We start from the raw sequence: 16,521 nt of genomic DNA, 5'->3' as shown, positions 1-16,521 counted from the left end.
GAACCATTTGCAAGCATATGCCTCTTGTTCATGCTGGCATGTTGAGTGCAGTCATGCAGTAGTAGCCATTATTAGTCCCTTATCCTATCCTACATCTCCTGCCTCTATCCTAGGCGCCACCATTGGGGCAGCAGCCACCGTGGTATATTCTCTCTGTTGCAGATGGAGGCGAATACGTGCACGGTTTCATAAAACACTCAATCTTTCAAACTCCTAATAGCAGAGCATTCAAAGAGGCAACAGTTTAGAGTAGCCTATAGATGAAGATCAGAAGAATCAGAACCATTAAATAATAAATCAGATAATCATTAACCCATTCTGACCTGAGATCAGATTCTAAAAATGTCTATTACATCCTGACAGTTTCATTATTAACCCATTCTGACCTGAGATCAGATTCTAAAATCTAAAAATCTAAAATCTAAAAATCTAAAAATCTAAAAATCTAAAAAAAAAAGTGTCTTCGATTATCGCGCCACTCGGTGGCGCGATATGAGCTTGTAGATCTGCTATTTTTCAATAGATAAAGCATAACATGATGCCGACACCAAAATGGGTGCCCGGTCAGAATGGGTTAAATAATACATTATTTAATGCAATAAAGTATAATCCACTTTGTAGATAGCATTGGATGATTTCGGAAAAGTGGTAATGAAACACTACGTATCACAAGAATTGTAAATAACTAAATATACAGTATAATTGCTTCATTGTAATTCATGGCAAAACACTGAATAAGATGAGGTGAAAATATGCAGAGACGTAGTGTGTATGTGCGGAAGTGTTAGTCATAGCAAATTAGCATGGTGTGGAACATTGAACATGTGTGTTCATGGTTACCATGGTAATCAGCCAGGCGGTTCTCTACATCCAAGGCCATAATGTTCTTCAACTTCAAAGCTACAATATGCCTCTTGGAAAAAAAATAGAAACCAAAACAAAATAATGGTACATGACTGAACATGAGAATTCCCAACGATAGGGAGATTAGGTAGGCTATTATTATCAACAGAAATCATTTACATGATCACATGTTGTGCCTGTGTTTATGATTACATGCATGCTCATGCATGAGTGTGCATATGTGTGTGCGTGGGATGGAGAGAGAGAGAGAGAGAGAGAGTAAGAACGTATATTTATTCATTTCTGTGGTCGTGTGTGTGATTTTTTTTCATTAACTGGGTCATTGAAAATGGCATCATAAAATTGCATTCCAATCAACAAAGCAGTTACCATGACATTCTGGTATGAGGAGAAAGTGTGACACAACAGAACAGAGAGAGAGAGAGAGAGAGAGAGAGAGAGAGAGAGCAGGCAGATACAATATTTTAAGTGAATGGGACACGATGAGAGCCTACAGTGGAGAGGGGTGCATCCCTCCATTCCTACATGCTGCCATTCCGACATCCCCCCATTCCGACATGCCCCCATTCCGACATGTTGCCATTCCGACATCCCCCCATTCCGACACATTTTAGTCCCACCATTCCGACAGTCCACAAATCTTAAATGTATTTTCAAGGCAATGTTTTAAGGGGTGTGTAGCAACTTATAATGTAATAATCAGCTCATAATTTAATTAAAAGACGAGCACATAACTTAATAGATTTTTCTATAATGTAATAATGTGTTACATTAAGAACCTCCACATAGGCGACTCATACTGTAATAAAACTTCATAATGCAATAATGTCTTTATAATATATGAGCTGATTGAGTTTTTATTACATTTTAGCCATGATACTGACATGACACTGACCTTGACACTGACATGATACTGACCATGACACTGACATGATACTGACCATGATACTGACATGATACTGACCATGACACTGACATGACACTGACCATGACACTGACATGATACTGACCATGATACTGACATGATACTGACCATGACACTGACATGATACTGACCATGATACTGACATGATACTGACCATGACACTGACATGATACTGACCATGATACTGACATGATACTGACCATGACACTGACATGATACTGACCATGATACTGACATGATACTGACCATGACACTGACATGATACTGACCATGATACTGACATGATACTGACCATGATACTGACATGATACTGACATGACACTGACCTTGGCACTGACATGATACTGACCATGACACTGACATGATACTGACCATGATACTGACATGATACTGACCATGACACTGACATGATACTGACCATGACACTGACATGATACTGACCATGATACTGACCATGACACTGACATGATACTGACCATGATACTGACATGATACTGACCATGATACTGACATGATACTGACATGACACTGACCTTGGCACTGACATGATACTGACCATGACACTGACATGATACTGACATGATACTGACCATGACACTGACATGATACTGACCATGACACTGACCATGATACTGACATGATACTGACCATGATACTGACATGACACTGACCATGACACTGACATGATACTGACCATGACACTGACCATGATACTGACATGACACTGGCATGATACTGACCATGATACTGACATGATACTGACCATGACACTGCCATGATACTGACCATGATACTGACCATGATACTGACATGATACTGACCATGATACTGACATGATACTGACATGATACTGACATGATACTGACATGATACTGACCATGATACTGACCATGACACTGACCATGATACTGACATGATACTGACCATGATACTGACATGATACTGACCATGACACTGACATGACACCGACCATGACACTGACATGACACCGACCATGACACTGACCATGACACTGACATGATACTGACCATGACACTGACATGATACTGACATGACACTGACCATGATACTGGCATGACACTGAACATGACACTGACATGACACTGACCATGATACTGACATGACACTGACCATGATACTGACATGACACTGACCATGATACTGACATGATACTGACCATGATACTGACATGACACTGACCATGATACAGGCATGACACTGACCATGATACTGACATGATACTGACCATGATACTGACATGATACTGACATGATACTGACCATGACACTGACATGATACTGACCATGATACTGACATGATACTGACCATGACACTGACATGACACCGACCATGACACTGCCATGACACCGACCATGACACTGACCATGACACTGACATGATACTGACCATGACACTGACATGCTACTGACATGACACTGACCATGATACTGGCATGACACTGACCATGACACTGACATGACACTGACCATGATACTGACATGACACTGACCATGATACTGACATGACACTGACCATGATACTGACATGATACTGACCATGATACTGACATGACACTGACCATGATACAGGCATGACACTGACCATGATACTGACATGACACTGACCATGATACTGACATGACACTGACCATGATACTGACATGACACTGACCATGAAACTGACATGACACTGACCATGACACCGACCATGACACTGACATGATACTGACCATGATACTGACATGACACTGACCATGATACTGACATGACACTGACCAAAGAAAAAGAGCACCAATCACAAACATTCAATCAAGAACTGACCAATCTAAGCAAGGCAGTAAAAAGAGTACTCTGCTGCACTAATTATGAGATGAAACACTGTTGCATAGAATAGGTAATCAACATGAGATCAAACACTGTTGCATAGAATAGGCAATCAATATCAAACACTGTATCCTAGCTGAATATAATTCAGAGTTAAATTAATAATTCAATTGAGTAATTCATGCTATTACATTCGATAATAATCAAGCAGGATAAACCATTTGTACTATAATCAATAAACCATAAAAAAAAAAATATATATATATATATATATATAAAAATAATATTATATTAATATAAATAATAATAAATAAATAATACATAAATAGTTGTAAACCATTTGTACTATAATCAATAAACCATAAATAAAAAATAAATAAATAAATAAATAAAATAAAAAATATAAAAAATAATATTTATATTAATATAAATAACAATAAATAAATAATAAATAAATAGTTGTAAACCATTTGTACTATAATCAATAAACCATAAATAAAAAAATAATACAAAAATAATAATACAAAATAAATAAATAAATAAAAATAATAATAAAAAATAATAAATAAATAATAATATTTATATTAATATAAATACATAAATAAATTAATTAATTAATTAATAATAATAAATAAATAAAATAATAAATAAATATAAATAATACTATTTAAATAAATAAAATAATAAATAAATAAATAAATAAAATAAAATAAATATAAATATAAATATAAATATAAATATAAATATAAATATAAATATAAATAATAAATAAATAAATAGTTGTGAAAGTGATCTGTCGGAATGGTGGGACTTTTTCTGCCGCGGGTCCCTGTCGGAATGGTGGGACTTTGTTCTGTCGGAATGGTGGGATGTTTACAAATATGAAGCATACCACCATTCCGACAATTAGAAGTCAATGTAGGAGTGGCAGCATGTAGGAATGGAGAGTGAACACCAGTGGGGGGTGGAGAGAGAGAGAGAGAGAGTAGGGGTAGAGAGAGGTAGAGAAGCAGAATGTGAAAGAGAGTGGTAGAGAGGCCATTAGCAAATTAGAGTTATTGAGAAAGAGAGTAAAGGTAGAGAGCCACTGAGCCAGAGAGAGGCAAACAGAGTGAGCGAGGCAGAGGTAGAGAGAAACAGAACAGTCTTCTAATCAGTGGTTACAGTCTGTTTTCCGCTTGGGAGCAGATTTCTCCTGCTGGCTTCCTGGATTGTGAAGGGAGACTACGACAAAGAGAAGAGATTTTTCCTCTACACAGCTCGTCTGCCTCTGACATCCTCGTCTCTCAGACAGCTCTAGGGGTCTCATTTCTGAAAGGCTTCTGCACTAGGTCCGTTTGGAACCTCAATATCTACGCTTTTAGCTCCGAGATGAGGTTCCGTGGCAGGATATCCCTGCACAGGTCGAAATGGGATCGAGAAAACCCTTTTCGCAGTATCGTTTCCAAAAAGTAAAGGAATCAGAACCGAGATACAGTTGATAAACTTAACACAGGAACGTAACATTTTAAGTCAGGGGTGAAACAACTGCTTAAATCAGGCTTAAATAAAATGTAGTCCAGTCCACCCCGTCTGCATGCGCAGTACTGCTTCCGTAAGATCACATTGGGAAAACATGGTACTCGCTGACAAACAACCGCTCTGTAAGCGGTTGTTTCACCCCTGACTTAAAATGTAAATGTATCTCGGTAAATGTAAATGTATCTCGGTTCTGATATCTTTACTTTTTGGAAACTATACTAAAAACATTAATTGACTCAGCAATGCAAGGGCTCGTTGACACAGCATGCAAGGACTCATTGACACAGCAATTAAGGACTCATTGACACAGCAATGCAAGGACTCACTGACACAGCAAGGTTGATTGGCTGCCCCAGTACTAATAACCGTGATTAGGTTCAGCTTGCATGCTTTTCTCACTCAGTTTTCTGCTTAGTTTGACCTGAGGAGCTGTGTTTTATTTTCCTCGATGGCTCAACCCCATTTCGACCTGTGTATGGATATCCTGCCACGGAACCTCATCTCGGAGCTAAAGCATACAGTAGATATTGAGGTTCCAAACAGAGCTACTTCTGCACATACATTTTTGGTGCTTTTGTGATTTTTAATGATATCAAAGGACAGAACTATGGTATTCGCTTTGGAATAACGCCTCAAGTGAAAGAATATTTATGTATATAAATGAGCCCTATAGGCTCCTACTTTGGCTATCGTAGCTTGCATGTCTAATGCTACTATAGTGTGTGTGTGTGTGTGTGTGTGTGCGTTTATTTATCAAATTTAACTTCAATCTTCATGTAATTAATCTGTTGAGAATGAGCTTCAAGATCCCTGATCAGAGCCCTCTAAATGCATAGTGATCATATCATAATACATAATCTCCACATAGTTTATGCAAAGATTGATTATACTCTCTGAACTCTCTGCAATGTGAAGTACTATCCCCACTCAACCATGCATATCAATATACCCCCATAACAGTGTCCCAAGATAAATTCATGTACATGTACTGAGCTTTTCAGAAGAAAGCTTGTGATTTACAAAAAGAGAACTGACGGTGTAATTTTAAAACATATGCCTCAATGAGAAATTAAGCATTCTACTCCAGAGTCAGTGTCAAAGTGTCCTTGAGCAAGACACTGGACCCCTAATTGCTCCTGATGAGCAGGTTGCTGAATGTGTGTGAATGGGTGAATGTATGTAAAGCACTTTGGATAAAAGCGCTATATAAATGCACCATTTACCATTTTTACTCTTTGATACCTACTACTTACTTCCTACAAAGGAACTTTTGTGAAAGTGTACGTACAGTACAGTATGTCACATACTGTATGTGGTGTGATAACACACAGTTCTCCCATTTTCCAAGAGTCACAGTGCAGCCAAGGCTGGGAGCTGGGGCATCCGGGTAGTGCAGGCCTGGGGTAAAGCTCCTTCCCACTATGGTGGACATTGGTGTTTGTTCCTCACTGGGCACTCAACAAAACACAACAAACACAATTGGCTACTTTTGCGGGTGAGAATCTGGCAGGGGAGGGTGACCTCTGTCGCTGCACTAGCACCTGATACAGGTTGGTTGGGTTGCATGTTCAGCAAGGGAGCAGAATTGGGAGGGATAGCATGTTCCTCCTGATGAAACTACTCACTGTAAGGTGAAAATAAGCCGACTCCATGTATATCAGAGGAGATATCTCTCTAGATATGAGATATGTCTCTACACCCTCCCAAAAACCAATATAGTGCAGCATGTGTTGGCAGTGACAGGGACTATGGCCTATGGGGGAATTGGCAATGACTAAATTGGGGAGAAAGAAGAAGAAGAAGAAAAAGGACTCGGAGCTGTTGCTTATTTATGAAATGGAAGTGGGTCTTCAAACTAAATCTTAGGAGAGTGCTGCACGTGCTTTTGCCCTGAGGGCTTTGTTTCCGTGAAACAAAATGACGTTGGACACATTAAATCAAAAATTCAAAAGCTACCCACATTGAGCTGGAATACCATTTATTTTTTCATGTGTGATTTATGAGCCCTTCTCTCATCGTGTATAAATGCAAATGATTTTGTTCTCTCATATTTTCAGATTTTTAATGATTTCACTTTCATAAATTTGCTTAATTTTGGGGATGTCCTCATCAATTCTTTTCAATTTCTTTCTGAGTAATGTAAGATGTGTTCACACAACTTGCTGCAGAGCTGCAGTAAGGTAGTGTCTGCAAAACGACTTCCCCACTGCAGATATTATTGCCTGCTTTTCATTTCAACCATATGCGGAACAAGGTACTGATCTACTGTAATAATAATAATGAATTGCATTTTTATGGCGCTTTTCTATGCACTACGTGCCTACTCAAAGCGCTTACAATGGTTCATTCATTCATACATTGGGAGGTGAAGCGGCGAACAGTCGACGCCAGCGTCCTCACTTCCCACCCCCAATCCAACCCTTAATGCTGAGTGTCAAGCAGGGAGGCACTGGGTCCCATTTTTAGAGTGTTTAGTATGACCCGGCCGGGGATCGAACCCCGACCTCCCAGTTTCAGGGCGGACACTCTAACCACAAGGCCACTGAGCTGGTACTGTACTGCTGTCCCTAACCAAATAAACCCTAGTGACCCTATTCTGGGTGTATCATAAATAGGCCAACATTCAGCAAAAATAAGCAAACATTCAGCGACAATGACAGATCTACAAGCTCACAGATCAGCTATTTTCCGAGAACATCACAATTTTGTTTGGAGGGGAAAAAGTACGGGACCATGTACAGTGTTTTGGGGGAGCCCCAGTCAGTGAAGTACTGTATATGTAGTTTAAGTGCCTATAATATTAATTTCTTAATCTCAATCCTCACAGATGTAAACAGTTGACGTATCCGGAGGACCTGCCGCAGATCTCTGTGGTCTTCATCTTTGTGAACGAGGCCCTGTCAGTCATCCTTCGCTCTGTTCACAGTGTGGTCAACCACACTCCTGCCCACCTCCTCAAGGAGATCATCCTGGTGGATGACAATAGTGACAGTGGTAAGAGACATCTTCAATTCATAATCGGAATACATATCATTGCTGTCAGACAAAACTGATACTTTGACAACCTACAGTATAGCAAAATGTTCAAAATTTAATTATGCTTTAAGTAGCATGTGACATCAATCTAGCGGGTTTTCAGGGTTCTGAATCCATTCCAAGCATTAGTTTTGCATGAAAAACACTCCTTGGGCTAAAAACGGCCATAACCGGCCGGCATCACATCGGGCACATTTGGGCAAGTGGCTATGGCAGTTTTTACTTTTGTGCCAAATGGGAGTGTTTTTTTCTGCACAGGACAAACAAACTTCCAACAAATACTGTAAGGACTGCTGGAGTAGTGTTCTGATAACCTGTTTGTATTGCATATGATTATCTGGAGGGCACGGTGGCACAGTCGTTAGTGCTGTCGCCTCACAGCTAGAAGGTCCTGGGTTCGATTCCCGCTGGGGGCGCTGTGGGTGCTGGTGGCGTGCTCTCCTCTGCGTCATCAGTGCCCATACCCGAGGTGGGGTTGGCGATAGGGCCTTTCTGTGTGGAGTTTGCATGTTCTCCCCATGTCCTCTAGGGTAGGTAACCTCACGAAAAACATGCAGTAATCTCTATAAACTGCCTCCCCCTGGCCAGCCAGGGCGCCTGATGGAGGCGAATGGAACTTGTTGGAATAACGTGTTCCTTCCACGTGCTACGTCCGGCCATGGAAACTCTCCCCTGTCATATGAAAATAATCACCTTGGACTCCTCATGCATAGAAGGAAGCATGAGGTCAGTCCGCTGTCCCCCCAGGTTGGCAGAGGAAGTGTAGTGCCCAGGATTAAATTACATAATTGACACAGGTTGAAAAAATGGGTTGCAAAGTCGTTGGATTAAAATAAAATAAATAAATAAAATAAATAAAATAAATAAAATAAATAAAATAAATAAAATAAATAAAATAAATAAAATAAATAAAATAAATAAAATAAATAAAATAAATAAAATAAATAAAATAAATAAAATAAATAAAATAAATAAAATAAATAAGAAGGATTATCTGAATTAAACAAGATACAGAGCAATAGGATGCTTTTAGTTTCGAGCAAAATATTTGTAAATTTTATACCATTACACTATCATATTGGTATGTTCAAATAACGTCAAGTGTCAGTATACTGACCTGACGAAGATCTGTGAAGATCGAAACGTTGTCGATTCAATAAAGTAATTCTTTACCAAAAGAATGATGTGCGGGCCCTACCTCCTTCCATAATTGCCTTATTGGCCCTGCACCCACTGTCGAGGTGCGTGTAAATATATATGCTCTCAAATAACGTCAAGAACCTTTTCGTTTTTAAAACAAATGCTGAATTGAAGCTGATTGGCACAAATATAATTCTAAAAGTTCTTATCTCTGAATCCAGATGTGTGTGTGTGCCGTGTGCGTGTGTGCATTTAGGGAGTGCATACTGTAGCATTATTTGCTAAATTAATTTATTTAAATGAATTTCACACGTCATGCCATTGGCAAGACAGTGGATTGTTGGTAAATTGTCAGAACATTGCCAGTGCACAAGGAGAGCATTTGCAAAGGTGTTGTTATGCAGTGTTTCCCCTGTATGCATTATTGTGTGGCGGGCCACCACACAACCACACAATCAGGACCAACCACCACAATATGATTTTTAGTAGGCGGCCGCGAATAGGCCAAAAAAGGACCACAAAAAAATTGCCAAAAACCCACAAACAATTTACACACTCCCCCACTATCTCCCCCATATCAGCTTCTGGCTGTTATGTAAAAGCTATTCAAATTATTTTTTTTACATATTACAAAAAAAGTAGTGTCGAAAAGGGACAAAAGAGAAGAATTAGCAAAGCTAAACAGCTAAACAAAGCTAAACATGTATTTCCAGAAAAAAAAAATCAGGAATAGTACAGGAAAGCCTGTTCAATAAAGGAGAGAACACACCAATATGGAATAAGCTAATGTTTATTGGAAATATTTTGGCAGCAGTTTAGCAAGGAGAGATTTGGCAGCAGTTTAGCAAAATGGCAAACGGCAATGGCAATGGCAAAATTATGGCAGAGCATTATTTTGGCAATTAGACAATTAGACAATTGCATTTATTGAATAAGATTAGCTTTTAATAGGGAGAACCCGGCCCCCATTGGAACATTGAAGTCTAGATGCTGGTGGCGGCAGCTGAGCAGATGAACCTCCTTCCTTCTCAACACTAGATGGCAAGGTGGAGTTGGGGGTGGAGGTGGGTTGCTTGTTGCAGACTGAAAAGAGAATGGCAAAGTGTCAGAGGCAGAGATATTTAAAGGCGGAGTCAAATCACCTGATTGGCTGCTGCAAAGTGCTAGGATTTGAGAACAGATAATGACGAGCCATGATGGTGCTGAAAGGCCGAATGAAAGCGTTGGTTAAGATCTTCCTTATTGAACCTACGCTAAAAGCTACATAAGTGTTGAAATGGCATATCTGTACATTGATTTGAACCAGCAACCTTTTGCTGGTTCTCTCTATTCAATCATAATGTAGTTTTTCATGAAAGGCAACATACACAGCTTCACATGCGTTTGGCAGATTTCCAAAGCGGCCAATAAAGTCAGTATCTATGAAGCCTTGATCCACCTAGGTAGTACAGTATTATGGTTTGAGCACAAGTGTGTGTGTGTGTGTGTGTGTGTGTGTGTGTGTGTGTGTGTGTGTGTGTGTGTGTGTGTGTGTGTGTGTGTGTGTGTGTGTGTGTGTGTGTGTGTGTGTGTGTGTGTGTGTGTGTGTGTGTGTGTGTGTGTGTGTGTGTGTGTGTGTGTGTGTGTGTGTGTGTGTGTGTGTGTGTGTGTGTGTGTGTGTGTGTGTGTGTGTGTGTGTGTGTGTGTGTGTGTGTGTGTGTGTGTGTGTGTGTGTGTGTGTGTGTGTGTGTGTGTGTGTGTGTGTGTGTGTGTGTGTGTGTGTGTGTGTGTGTGTGTGTGTGTGTGTGTGTGTGTGTGTGTGTGCGTGTCCGTGTCCATTAACTGTTGAGAGAGAGCTAAGAGAGGGAAGTGAAAGGATAGAGAGCCCCTAGGGGCATGCTCTTAATGTAAAAATAGCTGGGGGAAGAGGAGATGGAAGAGGAGATTCTTCTTCTTGTCCTTTGCCCTACTGGTGCCTGCCTACAACCGTCTCCATGGTGATGTAGGCAAAGACGGTTTGAGTTTGCCTCCACACCTGCAGGGCCCATGGCTGCTGACAATGCTAGCTAGCATCCTCGTCCAAACTCGTCCAAACACTTGGCCCCTCCATTACTTGGCATGGAGCACTGGCCCCTGCCTCCCTCAGGCTGCCAGTAGACAAAGAGTGCATAAATAACATACTGAAAGAGGACTGAGCAAGAGTCAACATTGGCCCACCAACCACTCTCCCCTTTGAGGCTCTTAAATTGGCAGCCATTTAAAACCAATGAGCAGGCGAAAATGGCAGCTGAACGCCTCCCCTAATAATGTTGCTCCAACCCGCTCACTGGCAGGTCTCCTCCCATCCAAGGTTGTTATAAAGAGGTGAAAAATGATGATTAATGGGACGTGAGAGTACATGGGGGGCTACAGTGTCATCATCAATTATTTTCCATAATTGTTGAAAAATGCCCAAATAAAAAAGCAGCTCTACAAGCTTACAAAGCACCACTTCATGATGTGTTGTAAGCTTGTAGATCAGCTATTTCCGCTATTTTGTTATGTTTTTAAGTATATAACATTATTAAATGTCAGTAATTTCTTTGTATTTTTAAGTTATTTGTCATATCTGCCTGCCCTGTGCAATTTCTAATTAAGAAGCATAAAGGCTGAAAATTAAAGTATTCATATTTTCCAAAGTTCACAATTAAATCGTTAATCGCAATTATTTGTGTGATAATTAATCGTGATTTGTAATCGTAATCGTTTCATCATTATTTTTTAAGGCGACCTGAACCAAATCTACAGTATGCATTGTTTGCTCAATTTTATTTACTTAGCATTGTTGGTGCCTTCTGTATTTTATATTTTTATTCTGTAAAATATATATTTAAGGGACCAAGAAGTCACAAAGTGACTTTAGTTACTTATTGTTTTTGTGGGTTTTTTTCCTTCTCCTTCTTATTCGTCTCCTTCTCCTTCCGCCAAAAATAGCTCTTCTGGCTGAACCGTGCAGTCGGTTTTCATGAAACGCGGTAATCTGGCCCATGCCAAACAGTGACTATGCGAAGCCCATGACCATTGGCTAAATGGTGGCGCTATAGCACTCAATTGAAAATGCTAACTTTGAACGTGCATAGCTCATGAACCGTTTGACCGTTGGCAATGACACTTTGATACACATATGTGTCTCCTCATGCCGAACAACTTTCGTGTTCTGACTTTTGATCTCTGACCTTTAGATCACCTGCCATTTTGAATTATATGAAAAACAAAAAATAAATTTATCTCCTCCCAGGATCTTTGATCAAAATGCACGAAAAATGAAGTTTTTATGAGCCAATGAAAATTGCTGGTTTGTGAAAATTCTTCTTCTAATACATACATGCAGCATCATATGCTTTTGCAACTGTACAGTATGGTAGAGGGTCATGCCAAATAGCACTGAAAGCAGTCTTACTCCAATAGGTCAAAGGGGGGCGCTATGGCAATTTTTTGAAAATGAATCCTTTGAACAGGCATAACTTATGCCTTGTTTGGCCAAAAGTGGTGGCACTTGTTTCCACATGTTCCTTGACTCATGAGGAACAGATCTGTCACTTTGACAAGTAAGCTCCGCCCTCAGATTTTCCACCATTTTGAGCAGTTTGAAAAATGCTTATACCTGATTTCTGCCTGGATTTTTGAGCAATTTGCGTGAAACGCACTGATTGTCTCTGTGTAGCTCAGTCAGTAGAGCTCTTGCCTTCGGACCACAAGGTTGTGTGTTCAAATCCGGGTCCTGACAACTACGCTTGTCAGTCTTATTTGTGCATATTGTTCTTGTTGCGTATTGTCTTCTTTCTTGGTCCCGCCTTATCACTGCTTGCAGCTATATTTTTCTCATTCTATTTTACTTAGCATTAACTACTTGAGCCATACGTACTTAGTCATACGATAAATTGCAGCAACGCTGATGCTTCCAGTGTGTTCCAGGTGTTAGCCATGAATCGTGAAACCCCAAATGATATTATCACCAAATTAGCCCAATGATTAACGACTAGCTCACTTATATGCACTTTCACCAGAATTAGATTTGCATACCAAACACCCTGTGAAGCAAATAATTCTCAGGTACTGCATGCATCTTTATTAACCACTTAATCTCTATTCAAGATTTTTGAGGGGCACTAGCCCCTCCTATGTCCAGCTTTGATTGTTCGTGTAAACACAAACAGTGAAGACAAAAGTATGTAAACACAAACATTGAAGATGAGAGTGAGGACTGTCTCAAGGTGTGATTGGCAGGCGTGATCGGGTGGGGGATGTGACATTGGTTGAGAATGAGATGACGTATGATGGTAAGAGCGCCCCTCACTTCACACAGGTGTGATTTTTGAGGGCAGCTTTTTACCCCACACGTCTCAATATTTGCCATTGACAATGAAAGGACAAATGTGGTCAAATTAACGTCCGCCAAACTTGTCCCCACACGTCTCGTATTTTCAATTGACAATTAAATGAGAAATTAGGTCAAATGTCCGCCAAATATGACGTAAATGTGTTGCAACAAACAGGCATTCTGATTGGCCAGTATGAGATGATGAATGATGATGTACGATGATAAGAGCACACCTCACTTCACACGGGTGTGATTTTTGAGGGGTGCTAGCCCCTCCTATATAGGTTTAATGTTTGTTTTTAGTTCAATGTTTGTTTTAAAAACGCCATTGACAATGAAGAGAAAATTTACATCATCTTGTCCCTAACACAAACCTCTATGGGAAATAGCATTGGGAACACATTTTAGAACTAAAAAGTGTGGCATTCTATATCCTTCACTTCAGAATACTGCTGTTGTTACCCTTACTCATTGTATTGGCTGATGTTAATGCGTGCAGATGTGTGAGTTTGTTGCTGAGGGAGCTGTACGTATCTTTGCTCTGACATTAGACAATTATTAACATGCAGGCTGCTGGATTGCTTGACCTTTTCCGGACGCTTCTCACCTGTCCCCTCTTGTTTAAACAAGGGCTCCACGACATGACTTGAAGGAACTAGCCGAGCTCCCTCTCAGGCATAATGAATCACACTGTTGGAATCATGTTTGCCTTGTCCCCATGACACATATCCTTTTCCGGGGCAGCCTGTGATATTTATTGGTGGCTAAGGGGTTTATTTATTAGATCGTCTCTGCCGGCGTTGAGTTTGATTCACGCTCCCTGTTGATAAGCTTTAGCTCTCTGTCTATCACACAGGATAACTGCTGGTTCATTGTTGTTCCGGTATTAGCAAGCAAAAAGGGGAAGGCTTAATGAGCCTTGCAGAATTTGATTCTTGCAAATACCGCTATCAACTTGATAACCTAATGGTTCACATAATGAAAACAGGGTATAAACCGAAGCCCAGCAGAGATCCCAGCTTGTAATATTAATTTCAAATGGAGCTGAATTACTGTAAACATTGTATATTAAATTTGTATTAAAAACTCTACAGTATGTGTAGGATTTCCCCTATTACCATATCATTGGGAAGATGTTATGATACATTATAATGATTGCTAGAACATGTTTCTGTTACTGTTACTGTACAAATGCAGCGTGAGTTGTGAGCTTGTACATCTGCTATTTTTGCTGCAGGTGGGCACCATCGTTCAGTATATATCATGCTTAAGGTCTCCTAAAAAAAGATTGCATCTAACAATCTCTGCACTGTTGCCAAAGAAACCTTACATCCTTATGTCATTAGCGTGTTCGTTTCAATTGACGGTGTGTTTTTGTAGGCTGAATGGTGCTGCAATTATAAGTGTGTTAGACCTCCCCTTTGTATAAGCACCCTCCCTGACCTGTCATGACAGCGAATTATCTCTTCATCGGTCTTAGCACTTATACAGACGATTACCCATCTCTCATTTATGGCATTGCGATTTAGAGGATAGCTTTTGCTAGATATTTTGAGACTATTTTGTTTACTCATGGGGATGATGGAATGTCAGGCATAAACAATGAACTCATTTTATAGTTTTCTATGAATATTGCATGCGCATACCATTACTCGCTTCGGGCAGAGTCAACCGACACATTATCCAGTGTCAGTCGACTCGTCTGTGTGATTTATTGATTCAATGGGTTTCCGACCTGTTTCAACATATCATTATCACAACATATGTGAAGACAAAGATTATCATCATTATTTGCTTCATTATGGTTTATACAGAACTGTGTAAATGTGCATATTCCTCTTGCACACATGGCTTCCTACACATTGTTTCTGTCAGATTTGTATGGTGAATTACTCTCAGCAAAGTAGGGATTCACACAGTGTCTTGCCTTAGGGCATTTAAATGCAACTGGGGATTTAATTTGTGAATTTCTGATTACAAGGTCAAAATATTGCAGGTCACCCCCACCCCTCCCCCTCTCTCTCTCTCTCTCTCTCTCTCTCTCCCCTCTCTCTCTCTCTCCGCTCCCCCGTGCATGGATCCTGCCAGTTTCATGGATGCCAGTTTCACAAGGCATCCATAATCTTCCATTTGATTGTTAAGTGTGTGTGTGTGTGTGTGTGTGTGTGTGTGTGTGTGTGTGTGTGTGTGTGTGTGTGTGTGTGTGTGTGTGTGTGTGTGTGTGTGTGTGTGTGTGTGTGTGTGTGTGTGTGTGTGTGTGTGTGAGAGAGAGTGCACGTGCGCGCGTGCAAGTTTTTTTTGGGGGGGGGGGGGGGGGTATGGGGCATTGTAGTTAGTAATTAATATCCTTCGTGGTCTGTAACTCTACTGCGGCAGTAGATTTGGCAGTAGTACTGCCAAATTTGTTTGCTGAATATCAAAGAGTGTCATTTTTACGGTTTCTCAGTAAAGCCCAGCAATTGCTGCACTCGTGGCTTTCATCATATTTCAGTAGCCACAGGGCTTTTTGGTCAGAGGGATATGCACATTTATTTTGATTCCTAAATACATTCCGGTTAATTATGTCGCTACAATTCTTCTGATATTGCTTTCATAACATGCAGGCATCACAGCAACTACACCTATCCTGTCAGCATACCCACAGTAGTATACCCAAATAGAAATGTAAACAGCAGCCCAGCAGAGATAGGCCTACATCTGCTTTTTAAGGGATTTAAACGGTTGTTACACACCACCAAACATAGCAGATCTACAAGCTCCCAATGTGTTGCAGTGTGGCGTGTTGTGAGTTTGCAGATCTACTATTTTTGGTACACGACACAATGAAGAACCATGTATAATTGAGGCAATGCGACAATAAAGCAGATCTACAT

At 40.2% G+C, this 16,521-nt stretch overlaps 1 protein-coding gene across 1 annotated transcript in view; it reads left to right on the top strand.

Moving 5' to 3' along the window:
• Positions 1–16,521, top strand: part of galnt9 (polypeptide N-acetylgalactosaminyltransferase 9) — a gene marked incomplete at its 5' end in the record, with an annotated part of 118,461 nt that overhangs the window by 27,799 nt on the left and 74,141 nt on the right. Inside the window, one exon of the mRNA XM_083784803.1 lies at positions 7,961–8,127. Coding sequence (XP_083640929.1) covers positions 7,961–8,127 — 167 coding nt within the window. The remainder of the gene's footprint in view (positions 1–7,960; positions 8,128–16,521) is intronic.

Source organism: Protomyctophum parallelum (assembly GCF_964188405.1).
Source record: "Protomyctophum parallelum genome assembly, chromosome: 15".
NCBI lineage: Eukaryota > Metazoa > Chordata > Actinopteri > Myctophiformes > Myctophidae > Protomyctophum > Protomyctophum parallelum.
The sequence above is the reverse complement of the archived record's forward strand: the minus strand, read 5'-3'. Positions and strand labels throughout refer to the sequence as shown.